Source organism: Mustela putorius, unplaced genomic scaffold (genome assembly GCF_011764305.1).
Source record: "Mustela putorius furo isolate JIRA1106 unplaced genomic scaffold, ASM1176430v1.1 tig00537241_pilon_pilon_pilon, whole genome shotgun sequence".
NCBI lineage: Eukaryota > Metazoa > Chordata > Mammalia > Carnivora > Mustelidae > Mustela > Mustela putorius.
Window position 1 is genome coordinate 61151 of NW_025422380.1, and position 23348 is coordinate 84498.

Genomic DNA, 23348 nt, shown 5'->3' on the forward strand with positions numbered 1-23348 from the left:
CCCCAAATCCTACCCACAAAGAATGAGCTCTTCTGGGTCATACATCCTCATTCTCTATGAGATCTATGCACAGTAAACATAGGCATGGAAGGAATATAAATATAACTAAGAAGTTATTTTTAATTCCCATTTTACTGGCTACAACTAGGGAAGGCTTTTATCTTGTCATATCTGGGAAGTTACCTGGCAGAAAAATGACCTTTTCTCTACATAGAAAGTAGGATTTTGGCGAATCAAGTTTTTCCCCCTCTATTTCTCATACAAGATGTTTTCCCATTCCCGGACAGCCCACTTTTGACCCAAGATGTCATAGGGGGTTTTGCCTGTGTACTAGAATTACTATGTTTCCTTTAGAGACTGGTCTGGGTCCCTGCTACCACTTAAGATTAGGTGCTTTTATTTCTTTAGTACAGGGCACGGTTAAAAACACGTGTAACTTGATATTCACTGCAACGTACCTACAGACACCGGAATGCTTTAGAGTAATGACAGTGACAATGATAAGGACTGTAAATTAGAAGAAAACATTTTGTTGCAAATATACAACCTTCTTAATCAAGTTCAACTGAAGACAAAATAGCATGAATTGACTTGATGCTGTAGTGTGTAGATGCAGGTATGTTTTTATTGGTGTTATTTTATAAAGGAAAAAGAGAATATCAGAGTTCATTTTCCCCCTTTTTGCCATTTGAAATGGCCCTGGACCTGACTTATGCCATCACTCAAAATTTTTACTGGCACTACTTTGAAGGATGTAAATATAGTAGCTTTTCAGGTATGAGAAGGAGCCTCATGGGAAACCATATTCAGCAGAGTTGCAGAATACTCCTGCAGCAGATTTTTTTTTAAGTGATGTTTTCTTTATATCGTGTTTAGACTCTAAACTTTCTGCTGGCCTCCACTCAACCATGGCATATACAACTTCAATGTGCCAAGAACAAGAACAATTCTCTTTCAAATATGTTATTTCCAACCAGAACAGAATCAAAGCCAATCTTGAAGCTAAATGCAGCTTCTAGCCTGATGGTGATTACTGCTTTTATTATGCTAAAGTTTATCATAAAGAAAGACCAGAGGGATAAGCAGGAACATTGGTTTCCTACACAAATATGGGAAAGAGATCACCAAAATAATCAAGGACTGAGAAAAAAGTTTCTCCTGGAAATTCCTGCATATGGACATGAAGTCATAAAAAAGAACAGTAATGTTAAAAAAAAATTCTAAAAGAAATGAGTTTCTCAAAAGATACTGCTAGGTTAATAATAATAATAATAATAATAGGGGTGCCTGGGTGGCTCAGTGGGTTAAAGCCTCTGCCTTCTGCTTAGGTCATGATCCCAGGGTCCTGGGATTGAGCCCTGCATCAGGCTCTCTGCTCAGTGGGGAACCTGCTTCCCTTCCTCTCTCTCTGCCTGCCTCTCTGACTACTTGTGATCTCTGTCTGTCAAATAAATAAATAAAATCTTTAAAAATAAAAAGAATAATAATAGTAATAATAATTAATAATAATAAATTACCTTGCTTTAGGACTTAACAATTTAAGCAACATACCAAATGTCCAACATATGCTAAATTATACAACTTTCACTGGGTTTATTAACAAAGATTGATAAATTGAGAGTAGTTTAGTTATTGGATAACACAGAATGAATTGTGAGTCATAGGAAACTGTGAAGAAGCTTAACCTCATGACTTTAGCTCTCCTTCAGGAAAAAAGTAACTTATTACAGTTACCATTCTTGAGCACCTACTGTGTGTTGACATCACTGGTAGTTTTATAATGGGGATTATTGGGCTGCTTAGATGTTATTGACATAGAGGTAGGACAGTATGGTATGAGTGTGCAGATAGATTTTTGGATTCAATTGTGACGGTGTGAGCTGTGATGCAGGCAGCCTAGCTTTGTCCAAATGTCAAAACCATAACATCGGGCACTGACACGCAGAAATGTTTATATGCACTTACAGCCCTCAGAGACCAGAGTTATTTGGACTACTATTCACTCCTTATTTTAAGTAATAGATACACGTGTGACGGTGATTTAGATTCCTCAACACAAAAGAAAGGCATTTTCTAGCTATCCTAAACAATATATATACAAATCTGAACACAGTCTTGTTTTCTGTGGCAAAATGTATAATCTCTAATCTTTACCCTGTACTTGCAATTTAGGACTTATTTAGCACAATTTGCCCATAAAGCTACTGAGGCTCAGAGTCCATAACTAAGTTTCTTAAGAGCACATTGCTAATAAGTGGCACAACTGGGAATCAGAGGTCCATCTAACTCCAAACTCCTTGCTGTTCTCCTTAATACACACACACACAGTTCTACCTCTTACAAAGGCCGCAATAGAGAAAATCTCGGTTCATTCATTAACATATTCACCAAGTACTTCTAAGCACTTAACTATGTTCTAGGTGCTGAGGATGCAGCAGTTAAAGACCCTCCCCTGCACTCATGGGTCTTACATTCTAGTGAAAGACAGGTAATAGACTAATATATTTGGTCACCTACTATCAAAGAAAATTAAACAGGGTCAAGGCCGTGAAGTATGAAGAGAGGAGGGTGGCTACTTTGGTTAGTGACAAGAGAAGGCTTCCATCATTTGACACTTAAGCAAAGCCATGAATGAATGAAGGAGCAAACCTCATGAAGACTTGGCATAAGGCATGCCAATTAAAGGGACCAATACGCTCCAAGCCTCAGAAATGGGACTATGCTCTGTGTGCTCAAGCTACAGCAAAAAGGTCAGTACTGCCCTACACTCAGGGACTGAAAGACAGAATGTTAGAACATATAGTTGAAAAGAGGCAAGGTCCAGATCATGAACAGCCCAAGGGCAAGACGAGAAGTTTGAATCTTATTTTAAGGGTAATGTACAGCCATTCAGCTGTGTATTAAGAGAGGAATGGTACATCCTGATGCACATTTAAGTTGGGGAAATAATACATGTTTAAATTTCATATTGAAACTGAGTAGATAAAACATAAATCGAGTAAATTATCTCCCCCCAAAAGCCAAATGGCTCTTCTTATTTAAAAAAAAAAAAAAAAAAAATTGGAGGAGAAGAATATAAAACAAGACTAGTGATGCACTGAGACTCTTTCCCTGCCTTTACACTTTCCGAAGACTGCTGGCAAATGGGATCCCATGTAAGTGCTTGTTTTATCCCTCTTGTGTTCTGAGGTTCTGTTTTGTAAATCCTCTCTGACTGCACAACCCTCCTCGGTCACCCAACCTTCTGTCAAGCACAGGGCTGGGTACAGAGCAGAAGTCCCCTACATACTCGTCCAGCTTGATTCAATTAACAACATGTAATATCGGCATGGTTTTTCGTTGTAGAGTGTGTGAGACTCTCAATTTCAGTAATAATGGGGACCATACTGAGAGTGCCTACTTATCTTCTTCAAAAGATATTTGGGGCTTAACAAAGGGCACTTTGTATTTCAATAATCTCGTTCTGATTTACACTTTTGGGAGACGGAGCAGTGATAACCAGCACTTCCCATTTGTCTGTTTCACAAGCAACCTGCAAAGATCCAGCCGCTTTCATCAAATATGGTAGTATAGCAAAAACACAGCCTTGTTGTACTCTTTTGGGGATTCAGTATGTCAATTTCCTTAAAGGAGTGGTGTTAATACAAGGAGAAAAGTTACAGAAATAAGTGGCTCACAGGGCTGAGAGCTAGTTGATCACGACCAAAGAAAACTGCTCAGTCCATTATCTCAAAACAAACAACTTCCAGAGAGTGCAATTGATCTAAGCTACCCTTCCACATACAGAGAAAATGCATACACATAGGCACACAACAGTGAATGCCTCATCTTTCCTCTTCTCACATAAGACTGTCAGCCTTAATTATGAATCTCGGCAAAGGACACCTATAGTTGGTATCTTTACGTTAATTTGCACAGAGATGCTAAAAAGTCATTTCACTGGAATTATAAGAATTTGATGCACTTGTTTGTGGTTTAATTAAATTCAATACGAAAAAAAAATTCAATATACCCAAAGAAAGGCAAATTAGTCAAGAGAAAAAGAAAGAAAATACCTTAGGCCTTTATTTAGAGCTAATTCTTTTATTACCACGATTCCATTCTGATTCTGATATATCAGATATGGTTTGAAAATCTACATGCTTCAGTCGAGTTTATCAAATACTTCAATAATCCCTACAATCTCTACTCGATACCAAAATTCAGTGAAGTATGTTAAACTCTATCTCCAGAAAGAAATTATCGTTACATTGCTTTAAGGACAAATTGGTTCTAAGGCACTTTCTGGTATTCGACTAAAGACATGAATTCACTTTCTGTACATTACAAAGGAACAAATAATAAGATTTCCATGAAATCCTACAGAGACCATAACTTATTCACAGTATTGCAGAACTTCAGTAGCTGAAAAGAACATTACCGATCATGAGGGGCACCTGCGTGGCGTGGCTGGTTAAGCATCCCACTCCTGATTTTGGCTCAGGTCATGATCCCGGGGCCCTAGGATGGAGCCCTGAGTTGGGCTTCATGCTCAGTGGGGAGTCTGGTTGGGGATTCTCTCCCTCTCTCTCTCTCTCTGACTTTCTCACCCCACACCCCACTTGCTTGCTTCTCTCTCTCTCTCTCTAATGCAAATAAATAAATCTTTCAAAAATATAACTACCAGTCATGAGATCAAGATGAGGCCGTCCCACAGATTTCACTCCTGCCACACTATCTAGTGGCTGGGATTCACACTCCAGGTTTTCCCTACTGTATTTCCCAACAAAAGCATTAAAATGCATATATATATATATATATATATATATATATATATATATAGTTTATTCATTTGAGAGACAGAGAGAACATAAGCAGGGGAAGGAGTAGAGGGAAGGGAAAGGAAGAAGCAGACTCCCTGCTGAGCAGGACGGCCGACACAGGACTCGATCCCAGGACCTGGACATCATGACCTGAGCTGAAGGCAGATGCTTAACCATCTGAGCCACCCAGGTGCCCCCTAACAAAAGCATTTTATAGGAAAAGATATTTTTAGCTACATAACCTTCAAGGCCCCACCCCCCAAATGCCATCTTCTCTATGAAACCTCCCTTAATCCTCTCCTAATTTGGAAGAATAAATTTCACGCATCTCTGAAGGCCAGGTTATGGTACTTTATTTAAGCCTCTCCTACAGCAATCATGTTTCCATCTCATGTCACTCTTAAATTCTACATTCCCCCAAAAGATTTTTAAGTCCCCTTGGCATCCCAGAACACAGCACAATGCCTTGAACTTGACAGGTGCTCAGTACATGGTTGAATGGTATTAGCCATATCCAATGTATATGACCAAGAAGCTGGCCATTTTATTTTTCTCAAACAAATTTCTTGGTTTACACTGATCTCTAAATACGCTCAAATGACATTTCTATTTCTCCTCTAGTGTAAGTGGAAAACTGAACCAAACAGCATTCTGGTTCCTAAGCCTCCTGTAGATTACCAGAAACTGGAGCTATAAACAATCAGGTCCTCGGACTCCCAGACATTGCCCTCTTCACCTAGAGCAACTGCCTGGATACGAGGACAGCCGACCCCTCCAGACCCTTGAAGATTCTACATTACCTTATCCAGTAGGGGACAGATGGTCAGAGGTGAAAGGAATAAGTAGGTCATGTGACGAGGAATTTCATCCCTTATGCTTTCAGGAATAAAGTGGGAGGGGCCCAAAGAGAAGGTCCCAGGGGATTCCTAATCCCATGGAACAGAGATGCATGTATAGTTTGCAAACAGATATTAGACATGAGCAAGATAGAGTCTATTAGAGTCATATCTGATTTGCATACAAGAACTGAAGTCCCTTTGAGTTTTCCAGGTGGCACAAACTACTTTGCCATTCCTGTATGACCTCAAGTAAACAACAAGAGAGAATAGTTAAATTAAATTTAAATTTCACCCAAGAACACCACTCCAGATTGAGGGATGGTAGCTACTCTGTGGTGAGCACAGCTTAATGCGTAAACTTGTCAAAACACTAAATCCTGCACCTGAAACTAATGTAACATTGTGTGTCAACTATTCTCAAAGAACAAAACAAAAATCCCAAAACCATTCCACAGACTGAATGTGCTTCATTATAAGAAAAACAAAAAGCTTACATTGTAGCGATAATACACATTATTTGAGTGGAATCTGTTTCACAATGTTGGTATGGTTCCCATAATTCCTTATTTGAAAACTTGGAACCAGATGTATTTTGGAGCTCGGGAGTTTGGGGATTTGGGAAATATGGGGCATAGACCACATGTGAAGGAGCCCCGAACTCAGGATCTAGGCCAGCGCCTGCTAATCAACTCCATTCTACAGCAAAACACTGGAGTAATCCCACCAAGGGGGAGAAACCGAGACTGTCCAGGGCCTCGTGTCAGTTCTTCTCATGAGTCCCCACAAGACTAGGTTAGGTCAGGGCTTTTACCTTCCAGTCTCCAGGCTTTAGTGGTGGAACTCAGAGTTTCAGACTGGAGTTGTGGGCCTGAAGGATGACAAACTACTTGCATGTTATTAAAAAAAAACAACAAATGTATCATCTGGGATTGTTGCTATCCCTACTTACTTTCATACGGTCATGATTTCACTGGAGTACATAGATATGACAAGCACAATGCTTCTAATAAATTATTTAACGATTTATTGTTAAATTTATTGTAAAATTCGGACACAATATTCTGCTAGTTACAACGGAGCCAGAAATCAACACAGGCATGCACATACACACACACGTAGTTTCCAGCTAACCTGCCAATTATTACAACCATGCAAAAATTAAGGCAGGATGTCAAGATCAAATCAAAAACTTTTTGAGAGCGAGAGCAGGGGAAGGGGGGCATGCTCCCTCTCTCTCTAAAATAAATAAGTAAATCTTTTTTAAAAATAATAATACACTATATGCTGATTAACTGAATTTAAATAAATAAAAAAAATTTAAGAAACTTGGGTGTGTTCAGTATAATGAAATACTTATAATGAATATTATTGCATGTGCCATGTTTTTGATAACAAAAGTGATCTATATATACACATGTGTATAAAATTTGATGTGCCAGAGAGCGATTTTTCAAAAGATTTCTAGCTTGTATTGTTAGTTTATATATAAATTTCTTTTTTAAACTGTCACTTAGCAAATCTAAAGATTTAAGATTTATGTTTAAGTAATTATTCAGATTGCTATGAATCTATAATCAGAGAAATGTGATGGACATGACTATCTTGTACAGTAAGTGTTTTAAGTGCAATCCAAGTGGACATTCATGTTCATATTAATAAACTGGTAACTTCTGTATTAACAAATTCTTTCACTAAGGTTTTACCTGTGATCATTTGTCTCTTAGTCATGGATGTTAACATTCAAGATCTGCTGACCACGAAGACATAATAAGGAAAATATCTGTAATGGACCCTGAATTTACCTTTTATCAGTCATTGTTTTATCTGCAGCTTAATGCTAACAAGAAATCACCTAACCTCTTAATTTGCAGTAATTATAAACTTGGTAAGAACATGAGAAACGCAAAACTTTCAAAGAATTCCTTTTCACTTGATGAAGAATTGTAACATCTCTCAACTCACACATAGTGTCTTGATAATAATAATCATGACTGGGGTGCCTGGGTGGCTCAGTCAGTTAAGCGTCTGACTCTTGATTTCATCTCAGAGTAGTGAGATAGAGACTCATGTTGGGCTCCGTATTGGGAATGGAGACTGCTTCAGATTCTCTCTCTCCCTCTTCCTCTACCCCTCTCCACTGCCCCCCCACCACCGCTCCCTGCTCATGAGCGTACATGTTTTTTCTCTCTAAAAAAACTAATAATGATAATAATAGCAATATTAATGCCTGCTATCTTTTGGCAGCTTTGCATAAGACAGTGTGCTAATAAATACCTCATAAAGATTATTTTTTCCTATTTTGTCCTATAACTTAATACATGTACAAAGTTACACATATACATGTTTTCATTTCATCATAATTTCCTTCTAAATTTTAGAAAGATTGAAAACATAGAGTTTCTTCTTTTAGACTTTAAATTTTGTGGGCAAACCGTTCCATCAGCTAACAGTCGACCAAAGATCGAAGGCCCGATGGCCATCTTAAGCCTCATTCGCAAATATAGAACATGTGCCTCTTTTAAATATGTCACAGATTCCATTTAGGCCTCAGTGTCAGTTTGCGAAGCCCCCACCCCACAAGCAGAACCCCCTTCATAGACTTGTTTTCTAGGTCCTCCTTTTCTTTTTTTTTTTTTTCAAAAGTAGGCTCCACACCCAGCATGGAGCCCAATGTGGGACTTGAACTCACAACCCTGAGATCAAGACCTGAGCTGAGATGGAGAGTCAGATGCTCATCCGACGGGGCTACTCAGGCGCCACTGTGTCCTCCTTCCGATCTTCATGAAGTTACACCAAGTCAGGTTCACATTAGCTAATATGAACTATAAACCATACTCTAAATAAAACAGTGCCCTGTACAGTGAAGTGGTATCATCTACTCCCCAGAGAAAAGGGGAAAGTGTGAGTTAAAGAGCCCTCACTCAGAAAAGGAGTGAAAATGTCAGCATTTCATGTTTTCCTCATTGGGTTACTTCTTAAGTTAGTCTGCCGCCTGAAAGTTAGGCCTCTTTTTAGCCTGTATGTTGAGACTTGTGGCCATTTGGGGGAATGGGGGGAGGATGGAAGCTACATCTGCTATTACTAGAAGGTTCTGAAACCGACAAAAAGCATTTAAAAGCTTCAAAATTACTCACCCTACATTTCATTGGTTACTTAAATTACAGCATTTATGCAACCTCAAATAAAACATTTTTTACACTGTGATTCTGATTAACTCCAAGTTTAAATAAGTGGGGAGAGGAAGATTTACCGTAATTTGAAAAGATTTAGGATCACTTTCAGTTCTTTTTCAATTCAACACCCTCCCCCATTTCTTTTCTCTCTCTCTCTCTCACACACACATACACACACTTCAAAGTAATAACAGTCTGTTTAATAAAACTTAAGGCATCTGTGGAATTATTACCAGAAATTACTTTTGTACCTAGTTTTAGACTGAATGATTCACTGCATTTCCCTTAATCCTTAAGTTGCATATTCATTGCTGTATTTTCCTCTAAGTGCCGTCATTTAAATTGTCATGTAAAATAGGGCAAATCAGGGTCAGTTTATATAAGCGGCATCAATCTGAAGAACTTCATCAGTCTTTATTTCGAGGCATTATGCAAAGAAAACTGACATTAAGAGAGCCTCGACTGACAGCAAATGAAATCAATCAGCAAATCACTAAGCCATAATAAACTCACTCAATTTGTAGATAACCCTTCCTTTTCCAGGTCTTCACCTAGTCAGTCCATCAAACACTGTTTTTTGTCCAAGTAGCTAAAATGAAGAGCAGTTCTGTGGCAGTACTTGAAAGTTCAAGTGCTCACAGGCTTCGGTCTCTCAATAATAAGTAGTAAGAGGCATTATCTAGTGAGGTTATACTTAAATAGGCTGCAAAAATGAAAAAAGAAAGATAGAGGAAGGGTCAGGTTTGGGATTCAGTCTTTGCCTCTTAACATTAATGACAAAGAAATTATGTTCATATCACTTTGCAGCTTTTCTGCCTTGAGCTAATGTTGTAGCTCAACGTTGTAGCCAAAAAAAAAAAAAAAAAAAAAAAAAAAAAAAAAAAAAAAAAACCTCTGTACTTTCATGTTTGGTGGTTCTGTTTGTTTTTGACTAATGTGTCTGAAACATTTCACAGTATTTTCTACTGTCACCATTTCAGAGATGGGATTCGAAGCCCCTCTTTAAAAAAAAAAAATGGTGTTAATAAACGCCACAGAGTTCAAAAAAATATGAAAACACTAGTAATTCCTTAATTACTTTGTATAATAATTATTCGAATAGGAGTACATTCAAAGTGCTCACCATGGCTTTCTACTGAAATGCGAGGGAACACTAAAATTGTGAACACTGTGCTCGGTTACTAGAGTGAACGTTGCATTGAACAAATCTTCGGACAAAAACCTCCAAGAGCTGAAACGCTAAAACATTCCTGGATGTACCTAAGTCCCTCGTCCTGCCCCCAGGCCCCTCTGCAGTTCAGTCCGACACACGCGATACTGACAGCATTTTACAGCGGAAAAAGCCCCGCGCATGCGCGTCATGCCATCTGCGCTCCCCACCACCCTCCGAGCGAAGAGCGTCTGCGCAGGAAGTGGGGGCTCCACGCGGAACGTACAGTCCGGGCTTCAATCCCCGCGTCCTGACTCTCCGCATAGGCTTTCTCCAACAGGAAGCTGCTCGCCTCTTTCCACGCAAACAGAATTTTTTTCTCTCTTCCAAAGAGAGAAAGTAATTCCCATTACTTCCCGTTAAGTAATTCCCATTCTGATCAACATGCTGTTTCCAGCAAACTCAAGGACGGACAGAGACTGCGGGCTCATGGTTGCCAGCTTCCCTATGATCTGATTGCCTTGCTTGTTTTTAGAAGGACAAAAATCTCCACCAGAAGTTGAAACCTAAGCGAGCGCACACCTGATCAAGGAACATTTAGGCCAAATATTCAAAGGAAAACAGTTTTGTAAATATCTATTAGTGCGGTTTAATCTTCACACTTCTTTCAAGGACGTCCTGTGACCTTCTGGACTGCCCCAGGATGCAGCGGGGCCGGTGTCATCACCTCTGTGTCACAGGAGAGAAGCTGACGCACCCGAAGAGCTGAGGGCCGAGAGCTCACAGAAAATAGTGATTCTAGCCTGGAATGCCAGGAGCACTTCCAGCCTATTCGTCCTTCACAAGAAAGGACAACAGTGCATTCCTTGCAAAAAACACATCGGATAAAATAATGACAATTCCAGCTACCTGTGCAATTTGTATCTATGGGGGAAGGGCTCCATCTGTCCAATGGCCAGCTCTATTACTTTCCAATAAAGCTGCCTCTTCTGACTTCTGGCATACTGACTCCCCTATGATTTTATCTCTTCCTAATTATTCTTCCTTAGAATAAACAAGGGAAGAAATGATTAAAAACAAAACTGGAAAAAAGACTTCATGAATCCTGCTGAGTTTGTAAAGAATCAGATTTTACTTAGCATCAGTTCAGATCACTGATACCAGATCAGGCCCAGAAGGACTAATTCATGAATATTTTCAGCTGAGTTAAGGAGTAAGGAGTTACAAGATTCCTCAGTATGAGATTCTCTGTAGCAGAAGCTTTATGCATTTCCTTGTCCTCATCTGTCATCCCATCATTTTCAAAAGGCAAAGGCAATGATAAAAGTCCCAAAAATGACCAAAAAATTTCCGTGGTTTCAGACTACCACCAACCCCCCAAAAAAAAAAAAAAAAAAAAAAAAATCCATGATGGAAGATGTAAAATGTCTCATCTGCTAAATATTTTAAAAAGAAGTTTCTATAACTCCTAGCTTTTGGGGGGAGAGTGGGAAGGGGAGCAGAGGAGAGGGGGAGAGCTAGTTCTCAAGCAGACTCCCCACTGAGGCCAAAGCCTGATATGGAGCTCGATCCCACAACCCCGAGATCATGACCTGAGTGGAAATCAAGTTGGATGCTTAACCATCTAAGCTACCCAGGCACCCCTATAACTCCTTTTATAGACATTTATTTTAGAAATCTTAGCTATTAGTGCCCAAGACTGTGTTTTTAACAATAACAGTTAAAAAAAAAAAAAAAATACCGGGGCGCCTGGGTGGCTCAGTGGGTTAAGCCGCTGCCTTCGGCTCAGGTCATGATCTCAGGGTCCTGGGATCAAGTCCCGCATCGGGTTCTCTGCTCAGCAGGGAGCCTGCTTCCCTCTCTCTCTGCCTGCCTCTCCATCTACTTGTGATTTCTCTCTGTCAGATAAATAAATAAAATCTTTTAAAAAAATACCTATTTTTAGAATACATCTTTAAAAACAAAGTATAAAGACAAAGAAAAGAATGGTAGTGTATATCACCTGGTAAAATATATGGACCAAAAAAACAAACAAAGCATACATCGAATCTGCCCTAGAATTCTGATTGATGCATTCCCCTCCCCCACACAACTACCACCCTTACAGCCCCCAAAGCTAAGTGCAGATCAAAGATGCAGAAGAAGGGAAGCAAGGAGGAAGGGGGGGGGCGTCAGAAGACAAGTGATGATAGCAAACTGCTCTAATAATGATGGACATACTACTACATTTTCCTGGTCATCAAGAATGAAAATCTTAGAAGATACAGATCAAGGACCTCGAGGCTTAATTCACAATGACTACAACCAATATTTAAATCCAATTACTTAATTATTTAATAATTGTTATCCCAATTTGTAACACAACCTTAAAAAATGAGTCCTCTGTACACATGAACATCTTAACATTCTATTTTTTCTCACTTAGCATTGCTTACAGTTCTACCAGGAGAGATTTTGAAGAAATTTAATGTCTACTGGCACATTATTCAAACTTCAGAGTAAAATTCTAATTTTTTTTTTTTTTTTGAGAGAGAGGAAGAGGAAAAGTCTTAAGCAGGCTCTAAGCCCAAGGCAGAACCTGATGCAAGGCTTGATCTCACAACCCTGACATCATGACGTCAGCTGAAATCAAGAGTCGGATGCTTAACTGACTGAGCCACCCTGGCACCACTAGAATTCTAAACTTTTCCGTAGCAAATAACAAAAATGTTATTCTGACAACTCACCTCAGACAATATTCTACCTCAGAACTACCTCAGAAAATGCCATTTACTCTCCCTGGTATCAACAGAAAAAGCAGACACTAATTTTTACATTCATCTGCAAGTTAGGCCTCAAACCTAGGTTATTCAAAGGTTTCGTTGGCACAATTTATATTCTGTGGAACTATGGACTACAGCCCTCAAGCAGACAGGTGAGAAGGAAGGTGGCACTTTTCATCATAATGCATTTATTCTCAGATGAACTATATGATTTTTCCAGTTAATTGTCTTTCCCTAACAAACAGCTCTTCTCTTCTCTGGACAGTACCTTCTAACCTTTGAAGAAGGTAGCATTTCAACATTCTATTTGATCCCACAACCTAAAGTTTAAAATCATTTTATGTTTTTTAACTTAAAAGATGTTTTGATTTGAATTTAAAGAGAGTCGCACAAACTCTCGTAGATACAACAACTTTAGATAAACGTCCAAACCTTTTTGATACCTTATTACTAAAATGATCCCACTTACCAAAAAAGGTCAGATTTCTAATAACCTCCAACATTCAAAGCAGCATTATGCACCCAGAAATAAATGAAAAACAGTATCTGCGAAACAAACAGCAGTCACACAATATGCCCCCTCTACCTCCCCATGGAGACTCTTGGGCTGAACTCTGTAAATTAAGAACCGACTAAGAATGGCCATCTGAAAGGGAAGATCTAAACTGTAAGAAGGTAACACTTCCCCTTAGTAATGGAAAATAAAGACCCATACTTTAAGGAGGAAACTAAAGGACTAAGAGAAGTCAGTCACTTCGGGTAACCTGGAAGTCTTTTCCTGGGAAAAGTGGGGAATGTGTATCAAAGCCTGAGAAGGGGCATAACCTTAGATACAACCGTTCCACTTATTTTTTATCCAAAAAAGAAATCATGCCACAGTGAACAAAACAGCGAGGAGTTCCTGTCCATGGACAGCTAACAGACACCGAGTGTTTACAACGTCCTGTCCCTCGGAGAACTTTAGATGTGTTGACTCATTGAATCATCCCAGTGACACGATGATTTGCAGACTTCCGTGATCTCCGTGTCACAGATGAAGAGGCTGAAGTACCCAATGTAAGTAACTTGCCCAGTTAGGCTTCTTCTGGATTTCTGTTCTCTCCACTATGTCCTCACCAAAGAAACTGTATTCTACAGACATCCCCTACCTTTGCCCCTCTTGACCATTTTAAAGCGTGCACACACGCACACACACGCACACAAACCATGGTTTACAAAAGACAGAAAGGCAAGATTAAAGGCTTGAATGGACCCTATTCACTGGATAGGTAATCTTTAGCAATTTACTGAATCTCAATAAACTTTAGCTCCTTCCTTTATAAAACAGATAAAATCAGAGCACTTATTCATGTGGCTGTTGTGGGGACGAGGGGAGATAGTAAATGTAAAGCGCTTAGCGAAGTAACTGGTACAGCAAAAGTACTCAGCACATGTTAACTCTTGATACTGCTCTTTGTTGTGTGTTATTGAATGGGGGTAGAGACGCAAACATTTATCACATACCTGCTAATAACTGCCGGATATTAAATGCATCGCATAGCCTTCTCATTGGGGGAAAAACAACTCGAAGTATAAGATAACAAGTAACAGGTACTACCTTTATAAAATGTGGGATGAATATTTTTTGCAAAAAAGTTCTCTGCGTTCACGTTGTACTGGACTTTTCAGCTAAAGCTAACTTGTCTAATCTAGGTGTTTTAATTTTTTCCTAGTAGACTAATAAGCGATATTTGGGAGATACAAGAACAGGTAATAATAGTTCCAGACCAGCCAAAGGAGCTTAGACAAAGGGTTTCATTGGAGACGTGGCCTCACGGGAACATCAAGTAACATGAAGAAGTAAATAGGGAACTAATGTGGCTCTTCATCAAAATTATTTAAAGCTTTGGAAGAAACAGTAAACAAGGAAGAGTAAAAGAACCAAATGGAAAGATACAGAGAAAAACATCCTAAATAACCATTCCTCAAAATACACACACACACACACACACACACACACACACACCCTTAAAAGTAATGAAAACAAGCTTCTGTTGCGAACTTCATCTTGACAAGGGCCCCATTACGCGTGCAGTCCTAACAGCCCTCTCTTCCTGCTAGGCACTATGTTCTCTATTTTACATGCATTGCCTAGTTCAGTCCTCCTCCAAGCCCAAGAAATTGGTAAGACTATGCTTTTCCGAGAGAACTGAAGCTAAAAACTAGCAGAGCTCAGAGACTACATTTTTCTGAACTGGGTTTTCTGCTGTAGGAGTGCACCAGTCACCTGGGCTTCCAGGTCTGGAGAGAAAGGGTGATTCTCTTCGCCCCTTCACGCATGCTCATGGTTTTTCCTCCATCCAGCGGTAGACCTGTAACCAAGCTTCCCATGCTGGGAAAGACGGACAGTGGCAGCTCCCATGGCTCCAGATGATGGTGGCCTGGGTTGGCCAAATGGTCATCCCCTGCCATGTCCCACACAGCGACCCTCTCCTCAACATAATCAAAGGACATGTGCTCTCTAAACAGTCCACTTAGGCGCACAGACTATAAAGTGAAACAAATACTGAATTCCTAAATACGGAGTCCCACTGAGCATAACTATACATATTTATAGATTGCAAAAAGGGGGAAAGTAGTGTGCCCTAACATTAGCCTGTCACATGGAAACAAAATTTTTTACCTGTGAATTTGTCCACAACACAGCATAAACCATGACTGGCATCTTACACAGAGACATAATGTGCATTTTGCAGATGGAAGGAAAATCCCACTATACATCTCAAAGGCTGTATGCTACCATTTAACACCGTGTCTAGATTGTCTTCTAGTATCAGATTTTCCCGGTTCAGGCTGTGCAGTCAAACACAGCTCTGCTTGAATTCAGCTCTGGGCCCTGGCACTTACTTGCTGTTGATCTGAGGAGCGGTCCCTGTTGTAGTTGCTGTTTTTCAGTTATAAAATAGAAACGATGCCATCTGTCATGTGACATATAACACACCATTTTCGGACAGGTCCATTGTGAAAGTTAAACATGACGTATATAAAGAACTAAGCATGATACAACCTCCATAGTAAATGCTCACTGAAATGGCAGCTGTTCTTATTAAAATTAAGGTCATTGACACTACAGAGCCTTTCTTCTCTGAGTACTCCAAAGCCTATCACCAATTCTGTGCGTGCGTCTGTGTGTCTGTCTGCGTTTGTGTGTCTGTGTAAAAAAAAATATTATGATCCAAATCATGTGTTCTTCTCTGCATGCAATACTAAAGTACAATATGGACAACTAACCTGCAGTGTACATCACAACATGTCAGTGCAAAATGTGCCCAAGTGTTTAGGTATTAGAGATGCACAGAAGTATTTTTATTAGAACTTGGAAAGACAGCAGTTTGAAATAGGCGTCTCTCCATTTCCTTCTTGCTATTCACTGACATCAGGACCAAAGAGAGCTTGTGCTTTGCCGCCAAAATATGGTATTCTGAGGATCAGTCTCTTTCCAAATCACCCAAATCCATGGTTTGGGGAAGTCTTTATTTGTGAATTATGACGAGTACTAAGCCCTCTGAGATTCTGAATCAAGATAACCAAGTAAAGGATTATTTTACAGTCACTAGAAAAATCTCAGATTGCATTGTATTTGTGGTTACAATGAATTCATAAAGAATGGTAATCAAATTTAAAATGTACATCTTAATCTTGTGCTAAATAACAGTACAGTATTCTAGCCTGTAACTGAAAATAAAAATATTTTATGCTGAGTTTTACATCACATATTTATTTTAAATACATTAGTGGATAATCTAATGAGAGAAATGAGTATTCTTTCTTTGTAAAGCATTAATTTGGGTACTAATAACAAATTAAATTAGGGTATGGAGCAAGTAGAAAAAAATTAACATAGCCCACTTGCACTGACATTAATTTTGTACAAAATTAAAATTTCACGGGGTCATAAACTAAAGAATGATGAAGTTTACTTTAAACCTCAAAATGTGAAACAGAAACTGAGTTTTAGGAGATATTTCTCTTTTAGATACACTGAAAAATCTGGACTGCTATTGAATCAGAACAAGCTCTTTTGAAATATCAAGCTTCCTATAGTTTACATGATGTTGATAGGTTTCTCTAATAAAGGCATTAGGCATTAAAAGGTGAATAAAGCACATATCGAATTTTGTTTTGTCCAATTAAAAAACTGTCTTAACCCTAAGGAAAAAAAAATGCTCACAATAACCCAGTAGGAGCCTCGATTACAAAGAATCTGTAGCATCTGAAAATGAGTATATTTTTGAAAAGATTTTCTTTATTAAGTTTATCTTAAAGTTACTTGGGGTTTCACAATTTGGTACTTGGGAGTTTTATAAATGAAATAACCCAGTTTGCACATATCACACTGTCTGTTAAAACTAAAAATTAAGGGTAAATAAATGCTCCTCAATGCCAAGGACAGTTTGGTTCCACAGTTGCTTACATTACATTGCCACATAAGAAATGTTGGCTCTACTCTGGAATTAACATTGAAAATTTTCAAATATCTCTCCTGATAATTTTACTGAAAGTGATTTATTTTAAAACAATAAGAGCTACAAATTGAGACGAGCTTAGAGAGATAACAGCCTAGTGTCTTATTGTCCTCTGCTGACAGGAAAGCATGTTCTTTACATACTGTACTTAGCTGTAAAACACATATTTTTCCTTGGTAAAAAAAAATAATAATAACTTTTCTGGATTATTTAATAGGCTATTTCGAGACTGTGAGAGGGGAAAAAAAAAAAGAAAAACAATTATTTGAGAAATAGTGTTCCACGGTGGAAGAAAAATTAAGAGAAATTATTTGCATCTCCTTTGGGTTATTCACAATACTTGGAGGCTTTCATTCTCTCCAGTTAGTGCAATTTATTTTTCCACACGTCTCAGGAGCAAACAATGTTATTTAGACTCTAACCTGGCACGCTACCACCTCTGGCCCGCCCTTGAGCCCCTCCATCGCAAAGGTCTCCAGGTGCAGTCTGGGTAGCTGCAGGGTGAAGTCATTCCTGCTTGCCGCAGTCCGTGACAGCGAGATCTGATCTCTGACCTAAAGGGAAAAAAACAGCATCAATGGTAATTCCCCTTCAGACACATTAACTGGGATGAACTGGGTCCCCTTGAGCCCACTGAGTGGACTTGCATTGATCGCTGGACCTGAAATCCATGAATAAATTTAGGACTAATTGATTTTTCGTTGCAAATAAATCTCTAATTCAGAGTGCTGGGGGAGAATGTTAAGAAGAAAAAGCATCCTCCTGCTTGAAATGAGGGAGGGAAGAAGAGTCACTGGAGCTCTTCTGATCAAGAGGTTTTGAATTATTTTTTCACTGTTCCACCCTCAAAAGAAAAAAAGAAAGAAGGGGAAAAAAATACCCACAAAAATCAAAAACAAACAGCGATCTCCTAATTACTGTCACTTTCTTAATAACATGTTTCATTTAACTGGTATTAACTGATATATCAGACAAGATAGTTATTAGGTGCTAGTCTTGGAAACGAAAACTTCAATAATATGTACCCTGGAATAAAAACAAACAGACTCAACACAGAAGGAGACTTAAAAATATACCAAGCAGAGGGTTTATTTGCCCATTTCCTTCTGACTAAACTTGAGTCTTAACGATTAAATGCATATAAACCAACTCAGTCACGCAACTTCTAAATAAGATAACGAATAAAAGCAGTGGTATTTGTACTATATTTTAAGTATTCATAAAGGTAACAATACAAACATATCACAGATACGGGAGAAATACCAATTCTCTAGCCAGTATAGGGATCACAGGCAGTTGATATTACACTGCCACCTTCTGGACAAAAGAGAAACTACACCCCATATACTACACGTAGATAAAAAGAAAAATGCTCAGAAACAGATCTGTTTTCATTTTTAATTTCCAAACTTAGTAAGAGCTTTAAGATTTTCACAGCCTAGTTTTCCTAAGATCGGTGAGCTTTCGTTTTTAACTATATAGTTTAACGATAGTAGATTTCATATGTAGGTATATTTTCTAACTTTCCTTATGCCTGACTGTTTTAAAAATGTATCTCTTTGCTACTATATATTGGATAAATATTATGCAACCAGCTTAAAGCCACAGGGTCAAAAGTGTTTTTGCTGAAGTAGTAACCGTCAAGAATGGAAGAACTATAAAAAATAGCACTAATTGCTCAAACATATTTGTCTATATCCCCACTTTTCCCTGAGCAACTTCAAATGTAACTTGGCAACAATATAAGATAGGAAACCTCTCCTTCGCTTTTCTATTCGACTTGGGAAGCTTCCAAAACCTGTTTGAATTATTTCTAATTTTATGAATGAACTATCACACTGCATACAGTTTCCTTAAACCAGCAAACACACACAAACATTTGATGCCATCTTTAATTGTTCATGCTAATCTATGCTTATAAAAATCTTTATACTCCCAAGTTGAACAGAAGTAGCTCTGTCAATAAGTGAATGTCAAATGTATGCTATAAAACATACACTGTAATGCAATTTTTATAATGGTGTGAGTACTGTATGCACACCGGAGTCCCAATTCAGAACGTTTCTTTATCTCTAACAAACATTCTCCAGAGTCCTCAGTCAGGATGAGAATGCTTTTAACTTACTTAAACATAACAAAATAAATCATATTTTACAAATACATTTGCTTTAGGTTTTATATTTTATACGTATGGATACCTTCTCCTGCTTTTTGTGGTCACCAATGCACACTCAGATAAAAGAAAACATTAATGTGGATTAAGGTACTGAGAATTTATCAACATCAAACCACTAGTGTTTTTGCCTTCTACCCTTCTGAACCATAGTCAATAGATCTAAATATTTTACTGCACCCTGGCCAATTCATTGTTTGATGTTTAAAAACTCACCCAGAATCAAAGAAAATTTATTAAATTTGAGCCCCCAAATGAGATACTATTAGCTTTGAAAGTCAAGTTTAACTGCGATATTGATGATTCTCTTTTTTCTGTGACAAAATTCACTAGGGAAATCCTGGAAGTCAAAGTACAAAAGCAGATTGCTAATATGGGCAAAGGGGGAGGGAGCACCATAAGCAATGGAGGCATAATCCACAACACAGCTCCAGCTCTGGAGGTCCTTGAACCCGGTGATTATCAGGCACCAAACTTCAACTGTGAAGCTTGACATACAGGAACAGTAAGCCACATTTTATAGTCTCTAAATAAACTCACTGAACAACAGGAAGCTGGGGCATTTGGTTAAACCTGGGACTTCTTATCAAATTAACATTCTCACTACAACATTATTTAATTTGCCAGATTAAAGTGTTCTTTATATTAAATAGAGGGGAAAAACTCAAAATCCAGTTATTTTGCTAAACCGAATAATGGGCATCATAATTACAACTTTATTTTAATATGCGTGTGTTAATACTTTCATTTAATTGTAAAGGTGTTGAGACTAGGGGCGGTGCCATCAAGAGAGAGTGTTACATAACACACATAATATCACAAATATTTCTACTACATTTTAAGAGTTGATTTAAGAGTAAATTAAGCCAGAACTTTGAGAGAAGGCATCCAAAATGTTCTCCAAATATTTCTAGAAGTTTTCTCTCACCCTTAAAAAAAGGATCAGTTAGGAATGTTTTTATCGTCAGGGGTACAGGGAGTGAAAACAGCACATTGAGAGAAGACAAAACAGTGACAGAGGACAAGTAAAATTACAACCAGCAGCAAAGAAGCAGGAAGGGAAGGTGACAGGGAACAGGAAAACATGAAGGGTGAAAGATGAGACTGTTCAGAAGAGCGCAGAAAGCAAGCCTGAATTTCAGAGGGTGAACAGGATAAACGGGAAAGAGATTCAACCCAGAACAGTAAGAAAAAAGATTCACCCCGTACTGCATTCAATTTGTTTATGAAAAACAGAACAGGCAGCCTGAGAACAAAGTAACCAAAATTAGAACAGAGGTAAGTGAGATTTCCTCGGGAAACACTGTCCATTGGATATAAAATGATTCCTTTCAAATGCAAGAATCTAAAATAAACTTCCTTACTGTCAAAAGAATTCTGAAGTAACAATATTAAAATAATAAAATCACTTTTTTCCCTAACAGGAGAAGTAGGCTCACCTTTGAAAATACAGATTTTAGTGTGTGCACTAAGAAAGATGAAAACCACCATTGTCACCTGTCTGTACATTAAACGACAATTTCAAATTTCGAACTCAAATTATGATTTCAAAAGTCAGTCTTTAATTCTGTTATAGCACATCATTATTCATCCTTCAATTATGATTTGATACCCATTTCACTGTATTTATAGCTATGAATGATAACATGTATATAATAATGTTTTTCTATTTCAAAATGGGTAACAGTCCATACTTAACCTAACGAATTTTTTCATACAATTTCACAATATAAATCTCATTTGCCAAATTGCATACATTTTTACAACATTCTATATAGCTGTTCAATTTCATAATATTTGGACAAAGAATAAAGAAAACATACCTCCATTACTATACTCTGAAATTTTGATGTTTAGGAAAGTAGTTTGCTTTCTCCCTTCCCTATTACATACTTTCAGAAAGCACATATTTCTAACAGATATGCCATAAGACACAAAAGTAACAAGAGGTGGAGAGAGAAAAATAAATGATACTTTCTAAGAAGTCAAAACACGGTATGAAATATCTATTTATTTTATCCTCACACTCGAGTTCCAGACTGAAGTGATTCAGAAGACCCGTGTTCCTATTCCTCTGCTTGGCCTTTACTCACAAGCCTCCAATCTGTTTTCTAATTTTCTGTACTCCCACCATAACACAAAAAAAGCTATTCCTGGTGGACAGATCAACTCTGAGATTACATTAGTCATTTTTGGAAAAACTGTTCAACTCTCAAAACATGAACTTGCATGTCATATCACACACAGCTATAAATCCCTTCACACCTAATGTTCCAAATGAAAATACACACACACACACACACACACAAAATGTGGCACTAGCTATGTTTTTACCACCAGGACACTAAGGAAGAAGTAGTAGGGTTGTAGATAGAAATTCAGGTATGCTTACTACATAAAAAGATACACATAGTGCCTGAATCTTAAATCTGGGGAAAGTAAGTGATAATTAGTATTTCACATCATACCCTTGAGCTGGCTAAAATCTTACTTACTCCAATCTAGTATGGCATCCATTGCTTCAAAATGAACATTCTGACCACAGACAGTGTCATCAAGAAGAGATCATGGTCTACAGTGTTTCCTGTGACCTCCTTTCTTACCACCCTGTGTTCATGTTCTACTTTGTTTCCACTTCCCTACCTTCCTCTGTCCCACGCCCTTCTCTGCCCTTCCTTCCACCTCCACTGATTCCTTCCGGCTTTCCCTTCTCTCTTTGTCTTCCTACACTCGTGCAGACTATACACTATTTTTCAACCTCTGCACTAGAAAGCAGCAGCCCAGGAACCAAATCCAGCCCACCGCCTGTTATTGTAAATAAAGTTTTATTGGAACACATGACACCCATTCATTTACCTATTGTCTTTGGCTGTCTTCCTGCTACCATGACAGAGTTGAATAGTTGAGACAGAGACCATACGATCCACAAAGCCTAAAATATTTACTGTCTGACCCTTTGCAGAAAATGTTGGCCGTCTTCTGCCTTAAAGGTACAGAAGGAAAGACAGTATTTTTCACCAGCTGTCAAGTTTTTTAAATAACCACATCTCACCAGAGAATATCTCAACAATTTCTAGCAGGTGAACCTTCTATCAGTACCACAGGGTTGCATTCCACAGACACCTTCTGGCTTATTTTTCTCAAGTGTTTCATAAAATAAGTGTACTATCTCCTGATAAACTTTCAGGTTTTATGTAGTCTGATATGCAACATGACTGGGTCTAAGTTTCCTGGCACATCCTCTCATACCTAATCAACATAAAATTTGGTTAAACAAGTAGAATAGGCATACTGGAGAGCCTTTTGTAAACAGAGAAGAGCATCAGCCAGAATTAACTTGGTAAGGACACTGTTAGCAAGAAAACCATGGTGCATACAGAGTGGTTATATATCGTGGTAGTATGTGATCAAATAAGAATGTCATTCCAAACTCCCAAATTCTACAAGGCAGGAAAAAGAAAGAATATGATTTAAAAAAATAAATAAATAAATATATATATATATATATATATATATATATATATATATATATAAAATTAGCAGCTCCAGGATTCTTTTATGTGCCTACTGAGAGAAGGAGGGCTTTAAGCTTGCCAACACAATGGAAATGACATTCAAGGATCGAAGAATTACATCTGAGTGGACATCTTCATCTGTCTGTTACCTTTTCCTTAACTATCTGATAATGAAATAGACAGAGAGTAGTACTTCCATTAATAGTACCATTGGTACTTTCAAAAGTACTTTTTGCTTTTCAAAGTACTCTTCATACTACCTCCCTTGATTCCGCCATCCACCTTGTGAAACAGTGAAACAGAAACATCCTTAAAACAAGGATGCTGAGTCCAGTGCTCTTAGCACTAATTCCTAGTGCCTCTTAATATTTATAATGAACAGTTAACAGTTGAGCAAATTGCTTAGGATTTTGGTAATTTTTCCATTCC

The 23348-nt window shown here is 38.2% G+C and overlaps 1 protein-coding gene across 1 annotated transcript in view; it reads right to left on the bottom strand.

The window, feature by feature from the left end:
* The window catches only part of LOC123386979 (coiled-coil domain-containing protein 171-like), a 98826-nt gene that overhangs the window by 17076 nt on the left and 58402 nt on the right, over window positions 1–23348 (bottom strand). The window contains exon 6 of the mRNA XM_045073488.1: window positions 17654–17785. Coding sequence (XP_044929423.1) covers window positions 17654–17785 — 132 coding nt within the window. The remainder of the gene's footprint in view (window positions 1–17653; window positions 17786–23348) is intronic.